The 25,355-nt window shown below is 38.9% G+C and overlaps 1 protein-coding gene across 1 annotated transcript in view; it reads right to left on the bottom strand.

The window, feature by feature from the left end:
• Positions 1–22,679, bottom strand: part of LOC139741786 (extracellular matrix organizing protein FRAS1-like) — a 106,062-nt gene extending 83,383 nt beyond the window's left edge. The window contains exons 1-4 of the mRNA XM_071652374.1: positions 22,668–22,679; positions 21,287–21,394; positions 6,518–6,607; positions 733–892 (exon numbers count right to left, since the gene is read on the bottom strand). Coding sequence (XP_071508475.1) covers positions 733–892; positions 6,518–6,607; positions 21,287–21,394; positions 22,668–22,679 — 370 coding nt within the window. The remainder of the gene's footprint in view (positions 1–732; positions 893–6,517; positions 6,608–21,286; positions 21,395–22,667) is intronic.
• Positions 22,680–25,355: the final 2,676 nt, after the last annotated feature.

The raw sequence follows: 25,355 nt of genomic DNA on the forward strand, positions 1-25,355 counted from the left end.
GCACAATATACCACACAAAAAGAGATTGGTTAAACACACACATCTCATCCATCTTGACCTGTAGGAAATGAGGCGGTCCCGCTACTTCTCCATTTTACTGTACTATCAAGGTTTGTTGTCAAGGCAAAGACTCTTTGCCTAATCATCTATGCTAATTAACCCTTACAGTACTGCAAACCTAAAATCCCACGGACATTGTATGCAAAAAAAAAGGTTGGTGATGGTACTGATACAGTTGTTCAGACCTGTGTTGTTCTTAGACATCCATACAGTGTAGATGCAAGTCTAGCTCAGATAAAACAACATTTAGAAATTTGAGTGCACTTAGTGGCGTTAAGAAGTCCATATAATCATCTTAACACAAAATGCATTGGACTGTGTGTGTCATAATTACCCACAGTACAGCTTTAGTCGTAGCTTATCAAAATGGGATATTTTTCGTTAAAAAATTTCAGTATAATTTTAGATTTTCTCTTCACTGATGTATCTCATCAGACACAGAAATGCCTTTTGTGGTCCAGTCATTTTACCCAAAAGCATGATTTTGCTCCATGGGACATTGCTATCAATTTTTGTCTGTGTCATACATGATCAATTACCAGTACCGGTAAGTTATTTAAATATCATGATAGGGTATGCGAGCGATTAAAACAGAATTGAGACTGAAAAAGCATCTTTTGAAAGCAACGAGCCCATCCATAGATGTTGGAAATGAAAGAGATAACAGCTTACTTCCTGATCGTATACACGTGGGGCAACATTCCGTCTCTGCCTGATAGAGCACTTCTCCCGCCCTGCACTGCCTGACTGAGCAGGTTTGATTCCGACACGTCACTTGTCCGCTGATACATACACAGGTCGTACATGGTGAGGGATTCCACTGCGAATTATGCTGGAAGAAAAACAAAACAAAACAAGAGATATTTCAATGTGAAAATGTGGCATTATTCCCTTCTTCAAATTCCCATTTCTTAAAGATTCACAGTACTGTTGAAGATCCTTTATGACTTTCCAGTTGTATAGTTTACCATAAGGAAATTGAACATGTGGGACTGTAGAGTAAATCATAATCATAGTGCCTGTGGCTCTTTGATTTAAAAGCAAAATTAAAGCAAGTGATGATATTATGGGAACATCGATCTAAATCAACTAACTCATAATTCACCATAATACACAATATAAACATGTTTTAAATGCATGAAACTTTAACTCATGATTTTTTACTATTACACACATGTACACTATCATATCTCTGATTCTATTTGATATCACAATAGATCATTTACCTCCTTGTCTTATGCATAATTGGGCCCCTCAAAAAAATATAGGGTTGGCTATCCAACTATTGCTGCTTTTCATATTGAGTATTTTGCATATTTCTTTGCAGATTTGTGTGTAGCTTTTTCATGCCTCAGACAAAAAAAAATACAAATAAAATAAAATAATGAAAATGATCCTACAGAATTAACTCCTGGGTCACTAAAACTAATCAATTTCACAAAATGAAACATAACATATTTGATATCAATAACAAGGAGACAGAAAAGGAAGTGGTTTGTGGTGAGCCGTGTCAAAACAAGCCGAACATAAAAATTACAGCATCAGTGAAAAATCAGAGTGAAGTTTGACACCAAAGCCCACAGATTTAACACGTACGTGTCATTTATTCATCGATACAGTGATCATCTTTGGGTTTTTGTTTCATTTTTTTTACTTTGCAGACTGACATTCTGATTTTACCAATGGTGCATTAAACATGAGGAGATCAAAATCTGTCTGCCATGCTTCATGTGCCAAAGAGAAAAGCTAGCTGTGATTACATGACCAAACAAATTGAAAAATGATCAAATGCTCATGGACAGATGCATACTGCAACCCTGTGTGATATGAGTGACAGATTTTCAAGGAAATCCATGAGGAGTTCATGTGTGGGTTACTGCATTAAAAGTAGAACCATCCTTGCATTTAGCAAAAAATTTAAAGATGAGTAGCTGAACTAAGAAAGTTGCATCATGGAAAATAAACTGGGCTACAAAATATTCCTCGTAGAATTTGAAATGCTCTTAAAAGGTAGAACGAAAAGATCGTCCTGTTTTGTATAGGGTATGCATGTTTTTAAACCAAGATATGTAAACAATATACAAAGTTTCGGTATGACATCATCACGTGTCACTTCTTTCCTGCCCTGTTGCATACTAGAATGTCGAACTAGCAGGCATGCAATGTTTCTCCTCCACAAAGAAAATATATGCCACTTGCAAGAAAGCATACTTGTGTCTGAAAGAACACTTGACTTAAAGAAAGTAGGAATAAAGAATATCCATGAGCTAAAATGGAAGATGCCCCACGGGCCCAGGTAAGCTGACATCTGGAAAGAATTTGCCTGCATTCTCCAGGTTCACTTGCACCAGGGCTATGCTTGTTTTAGAACTGTCTCTACGCTGGTGTTAATTGCCGTGGCAGGTCTCAAATCCAGGGGAAAATGGCGTCCAAATCCCATGAAATCTGTAACAACACTTGATGCTGTGCAAACTGAGAAGTATAACAATGGCCTCTCAAAGTTGATGATGTCTCTTTTGATACAGTACTGTTAATAGTTCCAAATGTGTGTATGTATGTTTGTCCATCTGAGTGTATACGTGTATGTGTGTGTGTGTGTGTGTGTGTTGGGGGGGGGGGGGGCTTCATTAGACTTTTGATTATCAAAGTTATAGGCCTACTGTTTATATCTGTTTGCTACAATACTTGGAATGTACCCACAAATCTGACACATTTATGAACTAATCAGCAAAAGAGGCATTACCCATGTGCATCTTACTAAATTAGGCAGTACACATTCTCGTACAGAAGAAAATGCTTTTGTTATTGCCTGACTTTTCATGAAAATTACTGTCACTGTAGATATACGAATAAACATCATGATACAGAAAACAAGCATCAGTGAGGAGAACTGAATGTAAGTGATTATTGTACTTATTGTAGTCTGGCTTGAACAAAGACTAGTCTTCCAAACAAATCAAGGAAATGTAACTTTATGTGCTTCCTATTGAGTAACACAAACAAAATTGTGTGGGTGCACAGGTCGGCCATTGATATGTAAATTGCAGTACTTAATAAACAAAGTTTATTTTGACACGGTTGGACTCACACTGTCTGCAACTTTTGTTCTTTCTTTCTCTAATGTTAACTTTTGTTTTCTTTTTCCAATGATCTGCTACTGTTTATTTGCAAACCTTGATGTTGTTCCTCTCATGAATTTCCCCCTAGGTCTTTTCATAACATGTAAAAAACCACAACCTTCTACATGGACCGACAGAAATCATTCACCCGAAGTTACCTTTATTTTCTTCCTATTTAGCAAATGTTGTTAATTTATCAGTACGTGACAGCCAAAATTAGATTTTGCCACTGACACAGTTGGAGTGTGTGTGTGTGTGTGGGGGGGGGGGGGGGGGATGGGGGGCAGAAGACTTCCTCGTTGCTAAGTTTGGGGTATGGCTAAATGGGATGTGACATGTTTGTCTGTACCATTTGTCCCTGATCTTTGCTAGGAAGAGATTAAAAATGGCAGACATCTATTTTGGCATGCAATGGACAGTCAGAGACTTTAACTATAAAAAAAAAACAAAGCAAAACAAGCAAACAAAAACACAGAAAACAACTTGCCCCCCTGAGGGACTAGCCAAGTTCAGGTAAATCTGTTTCCTATGAAATAGCCAAGGTCACCAACAGTCCTGACATGATTACTACTGTAAGTAGTTTCAGTTCTCTTCCTCTCCCCATTTCCCCCCCCCCCCCATTTTTCTCTTTTATGGTCAAGTCTGGTGATGAGCTCATTGGAAGGGGTGGAGGATGGGAAAGGAGCAACTTCAGTAAAAGGAGACCACAATAGTATGCTTAAGATAACTTTAGAAACACACTGTAAAGGCAGGTAACCAATTGGTAAAACACAGTCATTGTAAGTGAGGCACATTATAACACGTCACCCACTTGTTGTCAAACAGTACAAAGCCATTTTTTTTTTACTTCCAACCATCAATCATTACAATAATTATGATGTGCATTCTCATATAATTCATGTTTTTCCTGTCGTTGTCGGACGTACTGCTCGTTTGTGACTCCCTTGTCAGTCTATTCCTGATGCGTACAAAGCTAAATCTGTCTTTCTAGCAGGTGGAAGTCCTGCTCATGTTTTTAATGTCAACCCAAATTGGCAATTCAAAAGGATGGACAGGATATTTACATGATTTGGCCTCTTTCTATAAATTCCTCGGCTCAGATAAGGAAGCATCTAAGTTCATAAGATGAATTTTCATTCTCATCGCATTTGCAGTATAAATATTCACAGAAACATTATGCATGGCAAAACACAGAGTTTGGATGTGCTTTTTTTTCTTCTTCTTCTTCTTCTTCTTGCCCCTATTTATTGCAAATCCAGTTCTTTTTTATGCGACTCATGATTTATGTAACAGTGTATAACGACATACAGTTTTAATATTGTATATTTGCTCAGGGGATCAGCCTCGAAAGGCCAATGGCCTACTGCTGATCTCCTCCACCATTTATTTTAATTGTTATGTCAATCTGGAACACACACTTTTTAACTTTTAACTGTGATTATGTATTTATCCAAAATAATTTTTGGTTTGTATGTATGTGTTAGAACTGATTGATTGTGTATTTATATGTTTTTACCTGAACTGTGGAAATAAACTGAATTGAATTGAATTGAATTGAATTTGCAGTATAAATATTCACAGAAACATTATGCATGGCAAAACACAGAGTTTGAATGTGTTAAGCAAAATACACCAGAAGTATCACTCACTGTACAGATGTGTTCCATCTCATTGCAGAATAAATAGAGAATTTGAAATATCAACTTATGACAGAAAAGCCAAAGAAAGCATCTCTGAATTCTTCAAAAGTTTGTGAGAGCGAGTTCAATCATCAAATTACAAAGTCTGTCTCCAATCACTGACAGGCTTGCTCCAAAATTCCCAAGAAAAAAGAAGAAGAAGAAAATGTGTGAGTTGCCACCAAGGATGCCGTAATACATTGAAGTGGCAGGTTCGAGTCAGAAGACTAAACAATTTATTCCCGCTACCTCAACAAGACGCTCATCTGTCCATTTGGCATGGAACAAGTCATGCTTGAGGGGGTAAGGATGTCTTAATGGGGACATAACATTTCAAAGATGTAAGAACATACAATGATTTGACATTTCATCTTGAAGAGTCTATACCACTCCTCAATTCACACCAGATCATAAACTAAACAAACATCAAACTTAGTAAGCCATCCTACATCTCAACATTTTTTCGGGGGGGGGGGGGGGCACAGTTAGGAGGATAGAGAGATTTTGTGTAGCTGAAATCAGCATTCAAGACCTCACAGATACAATTTGACTCTTGAACTTTGAGGACACATCTCACAATGTTGGGGCATGTTCATTTCAAAATTTCTTGCATTCTGTCATCAAAATATGACAAGTAAAGTATCAATGAGGGATGGATGCTGTCAGAAGGAGAGATGCAGGATGGGATTCTTAAAAAAAGATGCATTTTTATTTCAAAAACTTCAGTTGGAAGGCTTTACTGCAGGGCATTTTCCACTTATCCAAATCATCTGTGTCTTAGATTTTATTGTTGTTGTCATTGTTGTTTTTCTGATCAGTAGTACATATTGTTTTTGTCCTCTTATGTATTCTAAAAAATTATTTCAAAACGTATGGCACTGTGGATCTTTCCGAAGATTTATCATCTAACAAAGTGGCGTGCGGCGGCTCAGAAACCAGTTGTGGCCAGGAATAACCTACGTGCCACAAATTCCATGTTGATGACCCCCTTGCCACTATGATCAGATTTTGCAAAAGAGGGGAATTTCAATAATGTTTGCATAACATCATGTTCACAGGGATGCCAAATGTTATCATTCTAACACATTGATAAGGAACACAAGCCAAGCACAAGGATTATAAACATTTTGTCGAGACCAAAATAAATGTCACACCCATACTCATGATGCTCTCTCCTTCTTTTCAATTTTCAGCTCCCCTATTTTCTCTTAGAATTAAAGGAAACCAAAACCCATAAAGAAATGTGGATTGAGTGAAAGCAGCAACATTAGTAGAGCACATCAGTGAAAGTTTAAGGAAAATCAGACAATCGATGCAAAAGTTATGAATTTTTTAAAGTTTTAGTGTTCTGGTTGAGGAGACTACTAGAGGTTACGATGTCATGTGTGGACAACAATATAAAGAAAATATAAAGGAAATTCCACAAAATTAATTTTTCATGAAAATTACACATTCCATCATCTTGATACTGACATATGTTAAGGGTAGTAATTATTCCCCCTGCTTTCTGAAAGCGGTTAGTCAAATGTTCGTTCATTATGCTGAAAAGTGAAAGCATGTTGCAGCCTCTTCGGCTTTTAATGAGGGACAAATTCAACATGATAATCGAAGAATGACATGTCTTGTTATGCATGCACAATTCTGACCAATCATACTCACCCCTACGATTTCTCCCTGATAGTCACACGACCCTGCACTCGACGCACACTCTGGGCAGCACTTGTTGGCTGATATCCTCAAGATGGCGCCCTGTTGACGGTGAAAGAAAAGTAAACACAGTGAGTAGACTAGTGAGATGCAACTAGCTTTTTCTTGGGGGGAAGTCACCATACATGGTGATGGATAATACACAAATGACCTTTATACACAAGGGATATGGAACTGAACTGCTTGGAAAACACCTCTGTGAACGAAAATTAATGCAGAAAGGACTGATTGTAAATACTTCGCTGTTCCTGCATTGCTTTTTTTTTCATGCAATTGGGGTCCTATCATCTGGAAAAGAAAAACACTTGCCAAAAACTCTTAGCACTGTTTTACTCTGTCCATACATTCCTCGGTCACCTGGTAATCAATCTTGAGAAGGGCAATTAATATCCTGCCGTTTAGCAAATTCTATCCAGATGGGATAGATCTCCAGCTTCTCCAAAACACACACAGTGAAAATCATATTCTCATTCTCTGTTACTGAACGTAGCAAAGTATAATAGTAAAAATTGTAGAGGTTTCTACACACTCCCATCCAAATTACCTGCGACACTGACAAAAGTCGACAGATCTGGCCCTGACTACTGTGGACCGTGACAGACACAAAATGATCTTTGCTGCAAAACTTTGACATCATTTATGAGTGAAACTGAAATTGAATTGGGAGTTAATGACACCCGAGGGATTAAAAACACACAGGGGGGAAAATGGAACCAAAAGAATACTCAGGGATTCCACTGTTGATCATGAACCTAGTCTCGCACACAAAGTCCTTTCCAGTGTTTAGTATCAAGGGTAGGAAAGACTTATGTCACTATGATGAACCTGAAATGTGAAATGAACTTGGATTGTGATTTTGGTGGCCAAAAATTTACTTGTCAGAGAAAAAAAGAAATGACCCAATTTTCTTCTATATTTTGAATATGACATCATCCACTGCACCACTGTCTTCTGCAAAGGAATTACTTGAATGTATTTCTGACAGTTCTATCATTTTTTTTCTCCGAGTTCGAAGGTGGATTTGTTAAGGATGCTTGACAATTTGCATTGAGACTGAGCTCCTGATCTACAAATATCAATAATATTAATGACATTGATAATAATTTCAAGAATAATAACTATAATAAACATGATTATAAAATCAAAACAATTAATGTTAACAAAACCTCCATAAAACTGGTCTCTATACAAAACAGTACTATGCTTCTTTTGCTTTTGCATTTGTTCTGAGGAATAAAAGACCATACTATCCTCATAGTTTCAAATCTGAATTTTGTCAAGAAAAGTGCTTTTGATGTTTGAACTACGGACTCAAGCTTCTAACATGTGGGAGCACTTATCTCAAGTATTGCCCAAGTATTATTGGTCCTTTTTCTTTGACAGAAGTTTTTTTTTTTTGGGGGGGGGGAGGGAGGGGGAACGAGGAGAAAAACCTCAAGGAATGGCTAGGTCTGACATCGCGCGGCCAGTTTATTCAAGCAGGATCTGGTTACAAAAGCTGTCAGACAGCAATTTTTGCCAACAAACAAATATCAACTGAGAAGAAATCTCCCGTCGTCTGAGCATGTCACTTAGTGTATTCCCCTGACATACACGGTCATTTCCAGCGATACACAAATTGTGAATGCTAAGCAAGAAGTCCTGTATGGTCCAATTACGATGGAATAAAGTTGGGAAAATACTTCAGCATGGCAGGATGACACAAAATATCCCGACCACTGAGGAAAGAGGTAGTGTCAGATTTTACTTGATGAGGGGGCAAGTTACGTCCTGTTCGACATCTGCATCCGCCTCATACTCATCCATGGAGGATCAAACGGAGCGGGCCCTGTCCTACACTGGTTTTTTAATACAAGACAAGGGCTTTTTTAGTTGAGGTACAATCCACACCACAAGAAACATACTCTAAGTCTGAGCTCATAGCAATTCCTCTTACTCTTACATTATTGTGCATCTAAACCCATTCTCCACACCCAGTGTTCATGAACTTGGTCGCTTTCCAGAGGTTTACAAAGAGAGCTATTCATTCATTTATCCTACTTTCCGGCTGTATTTTTTTTCTTTTTTTTTTGGGGGGGGGGGGGAGGGTGGGGTTTTTTCTCATTCTTTCCTTTTCAGGTTAAAAAAAAATCTAGTTTATGATGCAAAGTGATTCTGGTTTCATATCTCTCAGACATCAAAGTCTACTCTCATGGTAGGAGGTTAGGGGCTGGCTTTTGCAAAGCTCAAATCTGACCTTTTGGGAGATGGGGTGAAGTGCAGTACCCCTACGGTGGGAAGATTACCCCATGAGAGTCATCCTCTTCCAATATGTGCTCCCTTAATTACCCCCAGATACCACCGCATTGGGGGAGACCAGCCCATTATAAAGCCTTTCCATCACTCCCTCTCACTGGATCTTGTCAAACATTTCCTATCTCAAGTTCATGACAGGTGAAATTGGCGAGTTACTGAAAAGATTTTGTAAAAAATGGAAACCCCTTTGCTAATTAGCCCCTGCCCCGCCGCTGGCTAGCACTCAAATCTTTCCTTCTTCCTTTTTTTTTCCCTATTTGATTGTTGGAATATTTCCTGAAGCATTGTGGTGGCTTACAATTGCATCTTGTTTACAAAATGGAAGCAACCGATTTCCCCCCTGCCCCACCAATATAAGTGCAAAAGCGTGCTAATGATGTTAGAGTCAATGGGCGATTTGAGTGAAGTAATTCACTCTGAAGAAGTTTGAAATATGTCATTCATACATAATATTTTTTGAAAGCCCATTTAGATGTGGTTGTACTTTACAGCTCAATAAGTGTGATTTTTTGTGTATACAAATGTGTGTGAATATTTGTGTGTATTGATGGGCAGACAGCAGAAGCAATTGCTTCCAATTTTGAGTGCAAGTGTACTTTGGCTTCGATGTTCTTCTTCCTTTTTTCCCAATATGCTGGATGTGGAAATAGAAGCTAAAATGTTCTTAGAAGATATTGCACTATGGGTCTGTGCCAAATATGAGAGTTCCTCAATGGGGAAAGAAAAGCAAAGAATACAGTTTATCTTATTCTTCTTCTTCTTCTTTTTTTTTCAAGTTTGTATACGTAACTGTATGCATATTTTAATTTATGTTTGTATCTCAACAGTTGTGAATTTAGTTTGATAAAAGTAATCAAAACGTGCTGTATGACAACAAATATCCCTCAAACTTTCCACCTTTGTGACCACAGTACCCAAAACCCTTTTCAAATTCTTCATGCAATTTCCTTTAAATTATTAGACTAACTTCACTCAACAACAAGTTATTATATCATAATGACTTAATTCATATGTCACAATATAGATTACATCTACAGTGCTCACATACAGTATGAACAGGATTGACCTAGAACTGGTTTTGGTTACTGCCTGTGATATCATTCTGACTCCCAATAAATCTAATTCATTTTACAAAGACCTGACTGGTACAGCCACTATCTTTTTTTTTAATCCAAGAAATCTAGCAGTAGCCAAACTGACCAGTCAAAATCCAGCCGCTATTGCACAAATAAAAATTTGCCAAGAAGCCATGTGGAGAAGTGATTATGAAAATTCATTATGAAACCACCCAATTATTGTTTTTCCAACAAATGACCTGAAGACATTAAAAGATACAAAGGCTTCATCATAAAGCAGTCAGCATTCACTTTAAACTCTTAGTATATGACTTCCCTATAGTTACGAAGATCCCCCCCCCCCCAAAAAAAAAGAAGCAAGCTGCGTGACCTGAGTATATCTACAACCCCTTGGGGGCAAGTGACTTTACCACTAAGTAATAGTCACCAGTTAACCATTCATAGGATAGATTGCCCCCCCCCCCCCCCCCTGTTCTGGTGGTGGCAGAGATAGTGAAGGCACCGTTTGATAAAAGAAACCACTCAAATTTATGCACGTAGGAAATTCTTTGCAGTGAGCAAGATTATGATCTAAGTGCAAAACCTATCACAAGAGGGCAAGTTTTTTTTCTGGAGATGATAAATTGATGTGGAATGTCGACATTTTGGGGTTGATTGTACCACTTTGAGATGTAATTCAGTCTCCATTGCACCTATAATTAGGTTACTTGGATAGGAAAGAAGAGAGGATTCATGAGTTTTCAAATCCTCTTAGACCTTTTCTGGTGAGGACATGTATCAAAAAAGTCAAAAACATTTAATATCAAATGATATAAAATTCCTACAAAACAATTTTTGAAGATTTGCTTATTGTTATCATGAATGGTAGACATTTGACTTTGTGGTGGTCAATCAGCTACGGAATTTGTAAGCATTTGTTTTGATACTTTAATCCAAATCAGAAATGTCTTCATGTGGACATACTAACTGTGCTTGGAACAGATTTGGTACCACTGTCCAGTGTTGGAGGGGGAAAAAAAAGGAGGGGGGGGGGGTTATAAAGATTATTCCATCTTTTTACTGGATCATGAGGACACAAGTTCAAAGTCCACAGATCATTCAAGCATCAATTCGGATCTGAATTTAATCCCCCACTTCAGAGCAGCAGGCCATGGGGATTAGTTCAAGGGGATTATACAAGTAAGCCGATAAGTTCACATCTTCATCTGCTTGCCATTCATTTGGGTCTGATCTAGGAATAGTAGCGTCCAGAATTACAAAAGTCTGATTAAAATGAAAGTAGTCCTGATCATCATGGGGAGGTCTTACACAGCAAAAAAGGTGAAAGGTCACTGTTATAGCTGAATATCATTTTGCACATCTTGTGAGCATATTGAAATATCAACTTAGGATAGAGTGCGATATTTGCATGATTGATTAGAATCTATCCTTTGCTGACTTGACATAATTTTGTGAGATGACATGAGAGTAGTGGATTCTTCTTCTTTTTTTCTACTTCACTGACAAACTTACATAACATGATTAAAATTCCTTCTTCTTTTTTTTTTGCGCTATGAGTGCTGATTGGCATAAAAAATCCATAACCTTGTACACACTGTCAAAAGTCCCTGGCACAGAAAGGGTTAACATGGTAAAATCATCAAGTTGCAAGAGAGAGAATGAAAAAACAAACACATGCAGCAGTACAGGATGAGACACTTAACTCAACTTATTCATTTTTTTCTTCTGAAAAGAGACAGTTTTAAGACAGAGACAAAGCTGTATTTCAAGAGGAAGAGAGGATGACAATTTTCAGATGTCACATGTGATACTAATGTCGCCCCACAAACACAAACCTTGCGTTAAGAAATTCATCTTGCAACTTTTCTGAGCAAAGGCGGCCTGTCACAGTATTCTCAAACAGAAAACTATACACACAAATTCTAACAAGGGCTGTACTGTTTCACTCAAAGCAGCTGTCTAAATCTGTGAATCCTGGCTTTCTTTTAAAACTTCCTATTACTGACTTTAAATCCATCACCAAATCTCCTCATAAGGATGTATGGGGTGATTTTGGGGGTGGGCCAGTCAGCAGATCCCTTACAAGGGGTGATTTCTCTACCCCCTTGGTATAGTTTTTGACCTCAGCTTTACAGATGAGGGTTCACCTTCCACTAGAAATTGGAATAATCACCTGCAATCATTCTCACATGGGGAGCTGTGCTGAGCAAGAGCCCCCAGGAATACAAGCTCCAAATGTTTAACTTTTCTTGGCTCTATGTCAATAACAAGGGGTAATATTTGTTTCCAAACTTTTGTCATTGTTGTTGTTTCCATTATTTTTATAGGGAGGGAATGTAAGCTTGTGCTTACATTTTATTTGTTTCTCACGAGAAAAGCCATTTAATTTCTGACATGTCTGGAATAAAGGGAGGGCATGAAATATACCAAGAAATAATTGGCTTTAATACATTGCAGCAAATGAAAGAAAAAATGGATATTGTTATAAAAAAAAATATCCTTTATACACTTTCATATACACCTTTCTTCATGACATATCCCATCAGACCCAAGAAGAAAAGTTATTACTTCATAGTACAGGATACAGAAGTCTAGATAAAGAGTAAAACTTTTTCCTTACATGATATATTGAATGAGTCTAAATTCAGAAATATCAAAACTCCATCAGCCCATTCTCTTTGATAAAAAGTCTATGAAGTGGATTCACCATCCCATTCTTGTGTCAAGAAAATACCACGCAAAACTGCTTTGCATGCAAGTGCATGTCGAAAGATTAATTAAAGCCGTCGCTTTAACAGAGGAGAAACTTTTCCATTTCTCCCTACATTTGTAAATAGAAGCATAATGCTCGTGAAATGGCTAGAATAAAAAGCACACACTTGCATGGGCCAATCATGCCCAAGGCTCCATCGCAACTGGACCATCTGAATAGAGAGGAAAATGCAGTCGAGAAAATTCAAATATTTATTCTCTAAAATACACCCTCTCCTGTGCCTGACAGAGTTCGGCTTATTTCAAATATAAAAACATCCTCCACTGGAAAGAAACTGTTGTTGAAAGAGTCCGAAATTTGCCTCCAAAAGATTTTTCCTGTCCTTCCCTTTATAACACAATCCTATAGTTGTGTTTGGAATCTGTTAATTTTCCTTCCTACAAACATACATGCAAACGCCCGTCAATGTCCAGGTTTCAGCCTGAAGGGTTTATTTCTCACTGGTGGTAGCGGAAATTTTTTTTTTCTCTTTTTTTTTTTGAAGCTTGGGAGGAAAAGGGAAAGTCCTCAGAAGGTGAAAGTTGGTCTTACCCCAACAGGCATATTCTCAATATTCTACACTTTGAACTTCTTTCAGAATTTCTTCTTGAAAGACTCTCACAATACCACTGCTTTAAATCATCTTAAAGTTAAAGATTTTTGTAGTGCGACCTGGTGGAGTTTGAAAACTCGCTGATATATGTTTGCATTAATTGTAAATCATTACACACATATTCTGAGGGCCTTCTTTTACAGAGATTCTAGAAAAAAAAAATCCATCACTGCTAGAAACTTTACTAGGGCAAGAAAATCCACATAGCAATACTCTTCAACTCTGATGTCAAGGTAATGGTATTTTTGCAGACAATTGGTTTTCAGTCATGTTTGTGACTATGTCCACCTCTTCTGTAGATGATATCACTCAACAACTTTACCACATCTTTCTGGCAAAACACCAAATTACCTTCACAGGAGACAAAACTTCCCTTTTACCCCCATCTTTCTTTTAGTTCTGTGTACCAAACTCCAGAGATGAGATATTCTAGATGTCAAAGCTTCGTGCCAGAGTGACATCAATGAAGAAGGAGTCATACTGTATGGTATGTTTACTTATAGAGCCATCCATTTCCCTTTTCATTAAAAAATCAATCAATTTATCATCCCTTACTCTTGCTACCATTGTGAGTGTACAGAGAGTGCAACAACTGTGACAATTAATCCTAATCAAGGCTGACCAAATGTTGGTGATATTGCAATTGCAAAGCTGCAATCAGCACAGGCAAGCACTGGTATTTCATCACTACTGAAACGGTCCATCTTGTGAGACCCATAGAGCTTTGCATACGAGGTATGTATCTCAAGGGGTCAGAGCTTTTGAAGTAGTCATATTTGGGGATAACAAATCAACAAACAGAAACAAACAAACAAACAAACAAACAAAAATCAAAGTATGAGCTGTTTTGAATCCCTAAACTATGCAAGGGCTTTGTATAACATCTTAACTCTTACTACATTTTTTTTTTGTTGGCTAAACGAACCCTAGTGATGACTGCCACTTTGAATTTGCTATATAGTAAGCTGACATCAGCCTAAGTACTGTAGCATGATATGAACACACAAACACACACACACACACACACACACACTTGCCTACATACACACATAGATAGGCCTACATACATACATACACATATATATGCATACACAAATAGGCTCACCATAATGAAATCACTGCTTAATCAACTTCAAACCTTGATTTAACTTGCATGCTTTCCAGATATTTGCGGGGGTGAAATGGCTAAATGGTGAATTAATCTTATCTAGATTTAAAACCAGTCGGACTGTTTCATCAAATGTACAGCTGTAAATACTCAAAAGTGTCAAAGGGTTTGTTTTGCTAGACTAGGGCATCAACATGGCAGGTAAATCTCTCAGACAGGAAGAATAGAGAGGAAAAAACATTCAGAGGTGCATGACCTCATAATCGTCAATCGTAGGGTCAAAAAGTTAATCTGACGAAGGGAGAGAAAAGAAAAGGGATAGAAAAAAAAAATGCCTGAAGACTTTGTGACTGGTTGCAGCCCAATGCACAGCTACATGTTTCTATTTCTTTTTCTCAGGGTTCTAGATTCTAAACGGGATTTTTGCTCTAGGTAACCCCCTACTGAAATAATCAAGCAAGCAATAATCTGCAAGAGAGACAGAGAGAGATCGAGAGGGATGGTCCTAAAAATAATTTCTTGCCGCTTGCTTAAAAATTCTCATTCATGTTTCCTTGCACTAATGATGTTTCTCATCTAAAGTAGCACTGATTTGAGGCTACATATTACTACTTTGAAGATTTATTTCATTATCATGTAGGCCTTTTATGTCATTAAAACCAAGTGTGTTCAGTCCACAGAGAAATATACATTTCCGGAGAACATACCTTTGAAGCAATAGTTTATCTGAATGATAGCTGTCCTATAAAAAACTAAATCAGTGAAAATTTGTCAGAAATCTGATGAATGCCATGGAAGCTATGATTGTTTAATTGTCAGCATTTGGCTGCAATTTTCCAGCTTGCCATTGATGAGATTTATAGAGAATTTATCTCCTTACTCTGAAGATACAGGGATGTCAAAGGCATGTGATATGCAAAATGACCATAATGTACAAAAAACACCAAACAATGCCACAGATACAACTGGACTACAACCAGGACGAAGCAAAATTTCTTGAAATGAAATCAATAGAACCAGCTCCGAAAATCAGGAGAAAATTTTAATACCCAAGTTAGATCTACATGTATGGGCTACAGTTACATTGCTCAAAGTCCAATCTGATAACATCAAGTGGTTTACAGAATGCATCACACCCCTTGAAAATCCCTGCCTATCGAGGAAACAATCATTTCCCTGAATAAAACATCTTCCGGCATGGCTGTAAAAAGCTCAGGTCAGACATCGGACGGATAGTCCCCATGAAAGAGAAGGAATGCAACTGCAAGGCAACATCTAATATCACTACTTCACCACTACATTATGACTTCCTAATGTTCATACTTGATCAAATCCAGATCTCATTTAAAAAAAGAAAAAGAAAAAAAATTCAAAGATATGATAATGTTGATGGTAATGGTGGTCAAGACTAGAACAGTTTGAGCTCTTCATGTCTGGTTAGCCTCAAATATCGACCAAAATATAGCAGATACCACTACTTTCAGTAACACCATATAAAGAAAAAAGATATTTCATGTATACCGAGTAGATAAAAATGAGAGAGAATTGAATGAATTGACAGACTTTATATGAACTGCTGCTATGAAGCAGCAGGTGCGATGCCATAAAAGTATGACAGGTAGACTTGACTTTTATAATGTACAGGGTATTGTCATGCTATGCATAGCACATATACAATGTCACAAGACCCCGTGTACAGTGCGGGGCTGGGCCGAGCCTGGCCTCAATTGGTGGGCCGAGCCCCGCAATTCTGTCCGTTTACAGTGCCAGGCTTGGCCCTGGCTTTTAATTCAAACCTTTCAATATTTTGTCGTAGTGGCGCTCTGCTTGTAAACAAACGCAATTTGGTAGAGTCTGGTTTCCAGACCCTTTGCCAACTGGATTCCGTGGCGACAAAGTCGCCGTTCGGCAAAGGCCTTTGCCGAAGAAAAAATTCTTTGCAGGACAAAACCACCTTAAACTATACTAGTTTTCGACGATGCGGGGGTTAATATCCTGAATAGCGAAATAGTACGGGCAGAGGGTCTGGAAGCCAGACTAAATTTGGTTCCGCATTTGGCCCAGTTTGTGTTTAAACTGAGAAAAGGCCGAGCTCGGCCAGGGCTCGAAATGCGCAGCCAATTTTGGCCCCACATTTGGCCTTTTGCGCGTTTACACTGAAATGAAGGCTGGGCTCGGCCGCGGCCGAGCCCTGCCTTTTTGCTCACTGTAAACGGGGTCATAGACCTGGAAGAAGCGAATGTGCGTTGGGAGGGGTGATGGAGCCCACGGATGAAGCATTTGTCAAAGACCCAGTAGTGAGGACACCATGCAATGGGAAGGCCAGCCCCAACTAGACTTGGGATATGTTCAGGAATCCCTGTAAAGCATTGTGTACAGCTTTATCACTGATCTCTACGTCAGTAGGGTACACACACAGCCTACGGATCTGGACTTGAGTTGACCGTTATGATGAACATACTGTAGATGCTTCCATGCACGTATTCGCTGACAGGCAATTCTATTCTGTTAGACAATTGCGTTGTTTGTGGTCTTTGAATGTACCCTGGTGGGCAGCTGAGGAAGATGGATTCAACCATGCTACTGGGTCTTTAACAAGAGCAAAGACATCTGTCTGGATTGTACACTGGAGGCATGGAAGGAAAAAACGGACACACTTCACAGCTTGAGATAAAACACTCCTGTCATATTATTCATCCAAAGTCTTACAAGATAACTCAAAGCGGGAAAAAATCATGAATGGTTCTTCTCTTCTGGTCTCTCTTTCCCCCTCCAAGAATACAACTAGGACTCTTGTCTGAAACGGGATATAAAACTCCTCTTCAGGCACCTGACCTGATTCCTTGGGTGCCATATTTTTGTGTTGATGTCTTTCATATTTAGTCCAGTCTGAGTTTATATGAGAGTCCAGTCCACTCCCTCCTCATCCTTACTCTTTTCTTTGGTTACAGGGCCAGGGACACTGAATGCAAATTGCCTTACATTATTGATGGAATGAACTCGTGAATCTTCCTCTCACCTTTCAAAAAAACAAATAGCATGGTGATCAAGTTGTTGTCACATGTCACTGATTCAATATGATTTCCTTGTCCAGAAGCTTTCTTGCGCATAAATGTATGAATAATTTTAATCATGGGGGGTAAAATAAAAGCATAGCAAAGGCTTGCATCCCTTTAATTCTTCTTTGCTTTTGAGAAACTACACTCAAGACTTTAAAATGACTCTTTAAAGATGACAGCAGCAACAAGACAGGGGGCAAGTATGGTAACTGTAAAAGGATTAGGGATGAAATATGACAAAGATTGGCAGGGGCATCTTTTCCAAATTTCAGGAAACTCTAAATGTTGTTCAATGTCATCCTAATACCACAGGATCATCTCAGCAAGGTTGTTTGCCAAGCCTGGAGTAGAGAGGGATCCAGACTCTTTTCCCTCTCTTTTTCTCAACTGGAGGAGATATCGGTACCAAATCTGTCATCCTTGAGACCAGGAGGTGGCTGGGTCAGGCTGGGCTGGGCTAGGCTGGGCTAGGCTTGGAGGACAATACACACGTGGTTGGAATCAATCGGGGGATCATCCATCTTTCACGACTTGCTCCTCGTTAGCATTGAGCATGTCCGGATAATTATATCCGTAAACGCAGAACGTGACACGTATGCCAGAACATATTCTTTTTACTACTTGGCTGGATTCATGGAATATATGTGTTCACGGAAAAGAAGGAGAATAATCACAAATTGGTCCTTAAAAGACCTCATTATCTCTCTTCACTAGGCCTGTTCACACCCACGCAAAAGTGATGTTTTTATTTCATTTTTTTTTTCTTCAGAGACCCATTTTTGCAATGTGATGCAAAAACCAACAGTTTTTTTTTTTGCGTGTGAACACAGAATAATCACTCTGGCAATCTCCATCCCGCTGCAAAGTTAATTTCATCTTAAATTTTTGTTGTTAACCCTCACACAATAGCCTCACACAGTGTGTGTGAATGGCATGCAAATAATAACAACAAATAAATAAAAACACATATTAAAGTACAATCCCATGATGCAACTCACAATACTAGGTCAAAGGTGAGGGCACCCTGGGGTCATGCTTCGGTCATTGTTTAGACATGCACAATCTTAGGATTTAAAGTGTGGCTTTGCTTGCAGCTGAGCAAGTTTTTTGGACATATTGGAACAGTGGCGATATATATATATATATATATCTTTTTTTTTTGGGGGGGGGGGGGGGGGGTGGGGGAACATCGCTATCCACAAAACTAATAGCTCTTGCATGTGAATGGGCCTGTCATTTCTTTCCCACTACATCAAAGATTATGATCCATTGATGATGCATGGTACACTGAATGTTTGCACATCCCTGGAGGTGTAGCTTTAATGTCTTCTCCTTACATATTAAGCCTATTCAAAGAGTCCACTATGCGGAAGGCTTCACAATCAGAAGTATTTTCTTGTTACTCTTGATCATATGAAGAGGAATTACAAAAACATGATGTACAAATATTGTCTCAGGCAGTATAGCCTTCACATACATTACTGGAATTAAGAAAGTATCACAATGGGAAAATATGTTTAACCACAAAATCTATTCTGTCTCTGTGGATGAAGTCATGATCTTTCTTCATAAGAGATTCGATTCTTGTAGCATTCTGTCACAAATTTCTAGTAAAGTAAAAAAGTGGGGAGAGTAGTTAAGATGGTTCCATGACATTTGCTCCTGTGACAATTGCTCTCATGAAATATCTGCACACTATAAGCCAAACATGAATGCTAACCACAGATAACCTTAGCCCTAAACCTAATCCTTACATCAAACTAAACCCAAAACCCTATCATACCCCTAACCCTAACCCTAAGTCCTTGGAGAAAATAAAACGGGAGTACTTGTCGCAGGAGCAAATGCCCTGTCACCAGTTCAAACATGGGGCGAAGAGAGGCAAGGGTGGAGAGAATTCAGTCTTTTTAAGTTACCTTCATTAAATTTCTTCCAATGGAACAATTTTGACTTTACTTGACCCCTATTACAAGAAACTTGACTAAATTGAAGGCAGTCCCCGATAGAAAGTAGCCTATCTGTTTTGGTCTCCGCTATCTGCGGAACTGACATTCAGTGCTTCGTAAATGTCAGTCGGTTGACAAAAGGTGTTTGCCGAGATGCGCGCTATCGCAACTTGCTCTCAACTGCTACACCTGTGTCACCAAACCCATTCATGCACGAGTTCACGCCGAGTGTCACATGAAAGTATGCACTGCGCAAAATGCATGGCTAGGGGTGTGCAACCAACTCGAAACGTCAAAACTCACACCCCAGTTTACAGATCGGCTGTTTAGCTTTATAGGGGGGAAGGAGTTGTCTCCATATCTGTCACTACAAGCACCAACCCCTGTGTATACACAATGTCTGTGGCATTTCAAGGCAGTGGGGCTCAAAGGGTTAAAGCTGCCCTCTGCAGGTGGCTACCATCACTTAAAACCAGCTTTCCATCCATCTGGGGCTGAATTCATACTACAGCAGTAGTTTAGTATTGAGCACAGACAAAAACTCCACAGAAGGTTAAGAGCAATTGAAAGCAACATATGATTTATGCCATGACAACACAATCGATCTCCTTTATAGCCCCTCAGACAGAGGAGTCTCTTTATTTTCTGTTACCCCCCCCCCCCCCCTCCTTCTTTTCTTTTTTTCTGGAAGCTAGAGACTGAATTCCTTTCGGCTTGGTAATGTATATGCTTGCTTCTTTATAAGTTTCTCCCTGATGTACACCGGCATGACTCTGCAACAGTGCCATTTCCTTTTAATGCCTGCAATCAAATTGGCTAATTTTCCAGAAAAACTCCAAAAGAGACCAATTTTTTGCAATTCATCAAATTTTATAGCACGACTGCCCTCATCAATGGCTTGATGTTCCATATGAGTCATTCCAGCAAGCATTCATTTACCAGCTTCATGGGCTAGTTAGTGCAATAGTTTTTTGGGGGTTTTTTTTGTCTGTTTGTTTGTTTTTTCTCCACCCCAAACCACTTTAACAGCCATTTTGTCGTCATATCATTCTTGAAATGTCTAGACAGAACTCCCGGCTGAGGATATTCATGTAAATCGCTCACGAGGGTGACTGTTAACTCTACCTTCTGTTTTCTGACACATATATTTCTTTGCCCCCCCCCCCCCCATCTAGCTGTTCTGTCTGCATTGGGTCAACCAAAGCTGTTGTGACCTTTGCACTTGTATACACAAGTAAAATCAGTGTACAATTACCTCACCCAATATGCAATCATACAGTTTTGAAGGCCTATGTAATCCCAAGACAATTTTTTTTTAAATTAAATTTTGATTTAACTGTCCTTGGCATAATTAAAAACAATTATCTTGAGGTCACTATGAAATTCATCATATAATTTTGCAAGAGAGAGCACTATTTTCTAGCATTTATTTTCACGCCTCTCATCCTACACTGACTGATCTTTTGGGTAATTTCTCCCAAATGACTGGATAAGGCTCCATACTAATGACACTGGTAGTTGAAGAATTCTCCTCCATAGAGGGGACATGGTATAGATAGACTATGCATTGAATTGATAATCAACTAATCTAATACCTACAGTCAAGCTGGGGCCTTTCAATTTTCATCCAATGTCACAATTACTGCTACAGGTGAAATCAATTTTAATGATTCTATAATTCATGAACCAAAATGGAGCCACACTAATTATCCACATACCCAGGTATTTCTAATGCTATGTCATCTAGTGAGTTACCACTAGAACCATTCTCCTTTCATACAAGTGAAAAGGAGGGATGAAATCCCCCCCCCCCCCCCCTCATCACCACCACCACAAAGAGCATGGAAGCTTTTTCTTGAACTCTTCACTTACCCTGGTGAAATCACATTCTGGATTCCGGCACTGCTTCGGCGTGCAGGACACGATCTCTCCCAGGCACGAGCACAGCGTACACGGGTCGCTCTCCCATACGGTATGATTCTGCAGAAAAGGAAAGCAGAAAAATGAAAAGAAGAAAGTGGTTTAGTCTCAGATATCGAGTCTATCTCGAGCAGCAGTTAATGATGACAAATGTACTCCAGGTGAGACTGTACAGTGTGGTCCCAGTTTATTGGAAATCAGTCCCCATAGACAAATATCACAAATTTTTCATTGATAACATAATGAAGGGGATTCATCTACAACTGTGAGATGAACATTTGAATGGCTCTTGGGATCGAACTATTCTGAAATCATAGAACTATTCTCAAATCAATCTTCCTTTTTATTTATCAATTTACCCTGTGATGTGACAAATTGAACTTAATCATCTGAATTACCTGTAAACAAAAGTTCAAGAAGGACACATTGGAGAGCTAAATCTGAATGGTTCATGATGTAAGGTTGGATTCCACAGGATTCTTACGGTTGTCTATACCTTACACCTTTAGCTACTCACAAGGGCTTTCCTTTCTTGCTGCTTCCCCCATCAATGGCATTGTCTCTGTATGTAGTCATACCGCCACATTATTTTTACTTTTATGTCGTATGTCCTATGAATTTTTCTCTTTTTGTATCTCATTTTGTACACTCATGTTTAATTGTATGCTCTGTATATTTTTAATGCTTGGTGCAAAATAAACTAAACTGAAAAAGCTGAAGACACCTTCGCCAGTCATTGCAAAGTGCACGTTTAATTCAAAGGGAAAGTGTACTGAAGCAGATGCTGTGCTGTGAACACAGAGAATATAAAGGTAAAGCATCCATTTTTTTTTCTTTGATTGATCTCATCAATTGATGGTGTAAAGCAACAAGCATATAAATTGGTACAATCTGTCATCATCACCAACCAAATGATCCGTTTTTCCCTCTCTACACTGAGTCACTGCTTTCGATGAAAATGTCATATTCGGGTATCCAACAACACACTCATGAACCAAAATGTCACAACATCATCCCATGTAGTTGAGATAAGTTTACACCATTGCAGTCCCAGTTTTCCCCCTAAAGACTGGCTTTGATTCGCAAGGCCACAGGTGCTTCTCCAACAAGACATGACCTTATTAAGAATCCGTGAAGTGAATTCCATTTGATACCCTATGTCAAATGTCCTGAAGGACATATCATCTCAATGGCACTTCTATTGCTTTGAGCTACACATATGTGTCATTAGGCCTATACCACTACACTGACAAATACATCTTTTCTTCTTTGTGTTTTCTCTCTGATAAAGTATTTACACCTACAGACAAATGACACAACATCTGAAGCCCACCTCATCAGTCATACCTTTGCAACTTAGGAACAAACTTACGAGAATAAACACTTTGCCATATATATTCACCTCCAAAGTGGCTACCACTCTAGTCATGTGACAAAGAGCTGGATTTTCAGGTTGTCTAGCATTACCAGGTCCACACATGTCAATTTCTACATGTGTCTCTCACAAAATTTAATTTCAAACACATGCCAAATTGATGATTGAAACGCATTCATTTATTCTCGGTCACACAAATGCTACTCCTGGTTGCTTACATCACTGAATTCTCTCATTTAATGTAATTTGATCTCTTTTTTCTTGTAAACCTTCTCAGACTGGACACTGCCATCACACCATACACATGTCATGTGTGTAAATAAAATCTACCATCATATCTATGTGTTTCTGGGTTCAACCCTAAATGGACAGGGAATGCTGGGAAAGAATGCTGAATGCCATCAACCCAGGAATAAATAGCACGGACCCTGGATGTGTAAATCTGATGCTTTGTCAAGCCATCAAGCACGTACAGATCAAAGTTTACTAAGAAAATATTAGAAATAGATAGCAGAGTGTCATCCATCACAACTCATCCTCTCTTTTTTTTTCATTATTTGTGTGCCAAAAGAGCATGTACAAGGTCTTATCTCAGCTATGTTGATTCTAGCTATACCTGCAAGCAAGCCCAGGTGTATAGAGAGCAAATTGCTTTAAAAAAAAAAAGAACTTCAGGAATACGATCCATTCATTGGGTCAAACTCGAGACCAGAAAGAACAGTTTTGATATATGGTGGGGAAATGAATTAGATGATCAAACATCTCAAAGTTGACTGACATATCTTTACACAGTATTCTGTATGTAGCTGACATACGTGCAAATATATGCCCTATATATGACCTAGATACGTCATACATTCTCCAAAGTCCCTGCTTAGATGATGATTTAAAATTGTTTTTCCATAGATGCAACTGTTTAAATAAAGAATACCAAGTTTATATGAAAGTTAGTGGAGTAGATGTAAAACAGTAAGAAATTTCTCATCTGTACTATACTGTGCCCAAGATGTAGGCCTACAAATTCAATCATCTTACAATTCTATATCAACGTATCACGCCTGCTTGCAACTTTATCAAATATGGGATTACCAGGTAAAGCAAAAAAAAAAAAAGATGAAGTAAGGGGATTTCCCTGCCCCCTTCCCCATGCTGTTACTGAACTAACAAGACTACCGCTGCTAGAATAGAAACTATCCCTACCAAAAAAGTTAAACTTCAATGTACATCTCTAATTTATGCACAGAGGGCAATGACTTTCATGAAAACAGAGTTATATACACACACACACAACAGAGAGATAGAGAGGCATCTCATAGCAATACAGGCAAGACAGACTCCTCCAACAAATCTGTGATGCTGGGTGTCACGGCAACCATGTGCTGCACTACCAATGATGCGGACAGCGTCAGCTGACCTGGGCCTATACAATCTTACATACCCACCTGATAGCACAGACCTCACAGCACAGAATCGTTGAATGTGTGCCATGGTAGCACAGTCCTCACACAACATTCTCCATTCGCCTACACTGTCAATCATTTCTTATTCCTGCATGTGTGGCAGTCTATAGATACAGACCTCAAAGAATGGACAGGATGTAATGTTGGCCTCAGAAGTATTCTCCCCCCCCCCCCCCACCCCCTATTTCCAGGCAGGGTAAATGTCATTGTAGCATACAAACATAGCCTTGGCTGATAAGAATGAAACACACAAAACTTATCCCCCCCCCCCCATTTGCCACCAGATACATACCATAAACTTGCCCTTAATAATGTAATAAACTTGTCTCATATTGAAGACCTTGGCCATTGTTACAAGGAAAATTTATGAATACAAGGACTCTCCCTGAAAGGAAAGGGTGATTTACAGCTGACTTCTGTGAAAGGCTGAAAAGGGCACGATCCTTGGCACCCTTAATAGCCAATAACAATGGCTTTTTTTTACACCAGAGCCAGGCTATAAACATGCCATGTCCAGTTTTACCAATTTTTGATTACCAAAAACCATGCTCCACAAACAAATTGGCCTACCATGCCTATCTATAATCATTTTATATTCTGATAAAAATTTCAGCGTTGTGATTTCATCCACATACCATTATAGGGCCAATCCAAGAGGTATATGACTGAATGAAAGTGAGAAAATATAAACGTAGAGGGGTGAAGATATGCCATGACAGATTTAGCTTTTTTTAATCAGTTGTCACCCTCTGTACAAATGTATTTGTAACACCACAATAGCTCATCTACATTTTAACAAACATGTAGTTGACAGGAAGCAATGGGAATTGAAACTCTGCAATGTCCCCTATTGAAGCCGTTTATGAGAACATAAACGCACACACAAACACACAAACATATACACCCACAGTGGTGTCAGTAAGAAGATAAAGACAAGCTCCCGTGGCGGCACAGGAAATACCGCGCTGCATCTAATCCGGGGCTAGACGGAGACACGAGGCGAATATTTAGGCCAGATAAGCTCGTGAGCAATTACGGCAGAATTACATCTAATGAAATGAGAGGCTAAATTGGTCGATTCCAGATTTCGTGCATGGACGCTTAGAACAGCTTCATCACAAATCATGAAGACACAATCCAGAGAAGTCAAACTGATAAAAATCGCAATCCAAGGTATTGTCTTCAA

Source organism: Diadema antillarum, unplaced genomic scaffold (assembly GCF_040938485.1).
Source record: "Diadema antillarum isolate AM-2024a unplaced genomic scaffold, OU_Dant_1.0 seq00000953_RagTag, whole genome shotgun sequence".
Lineage (NCBI taxonomy): Eukaryota > Metazoa > Echinodermata > Echinoidea > Diadematoida > Diadematidae > Diadema > Diadema antillarum.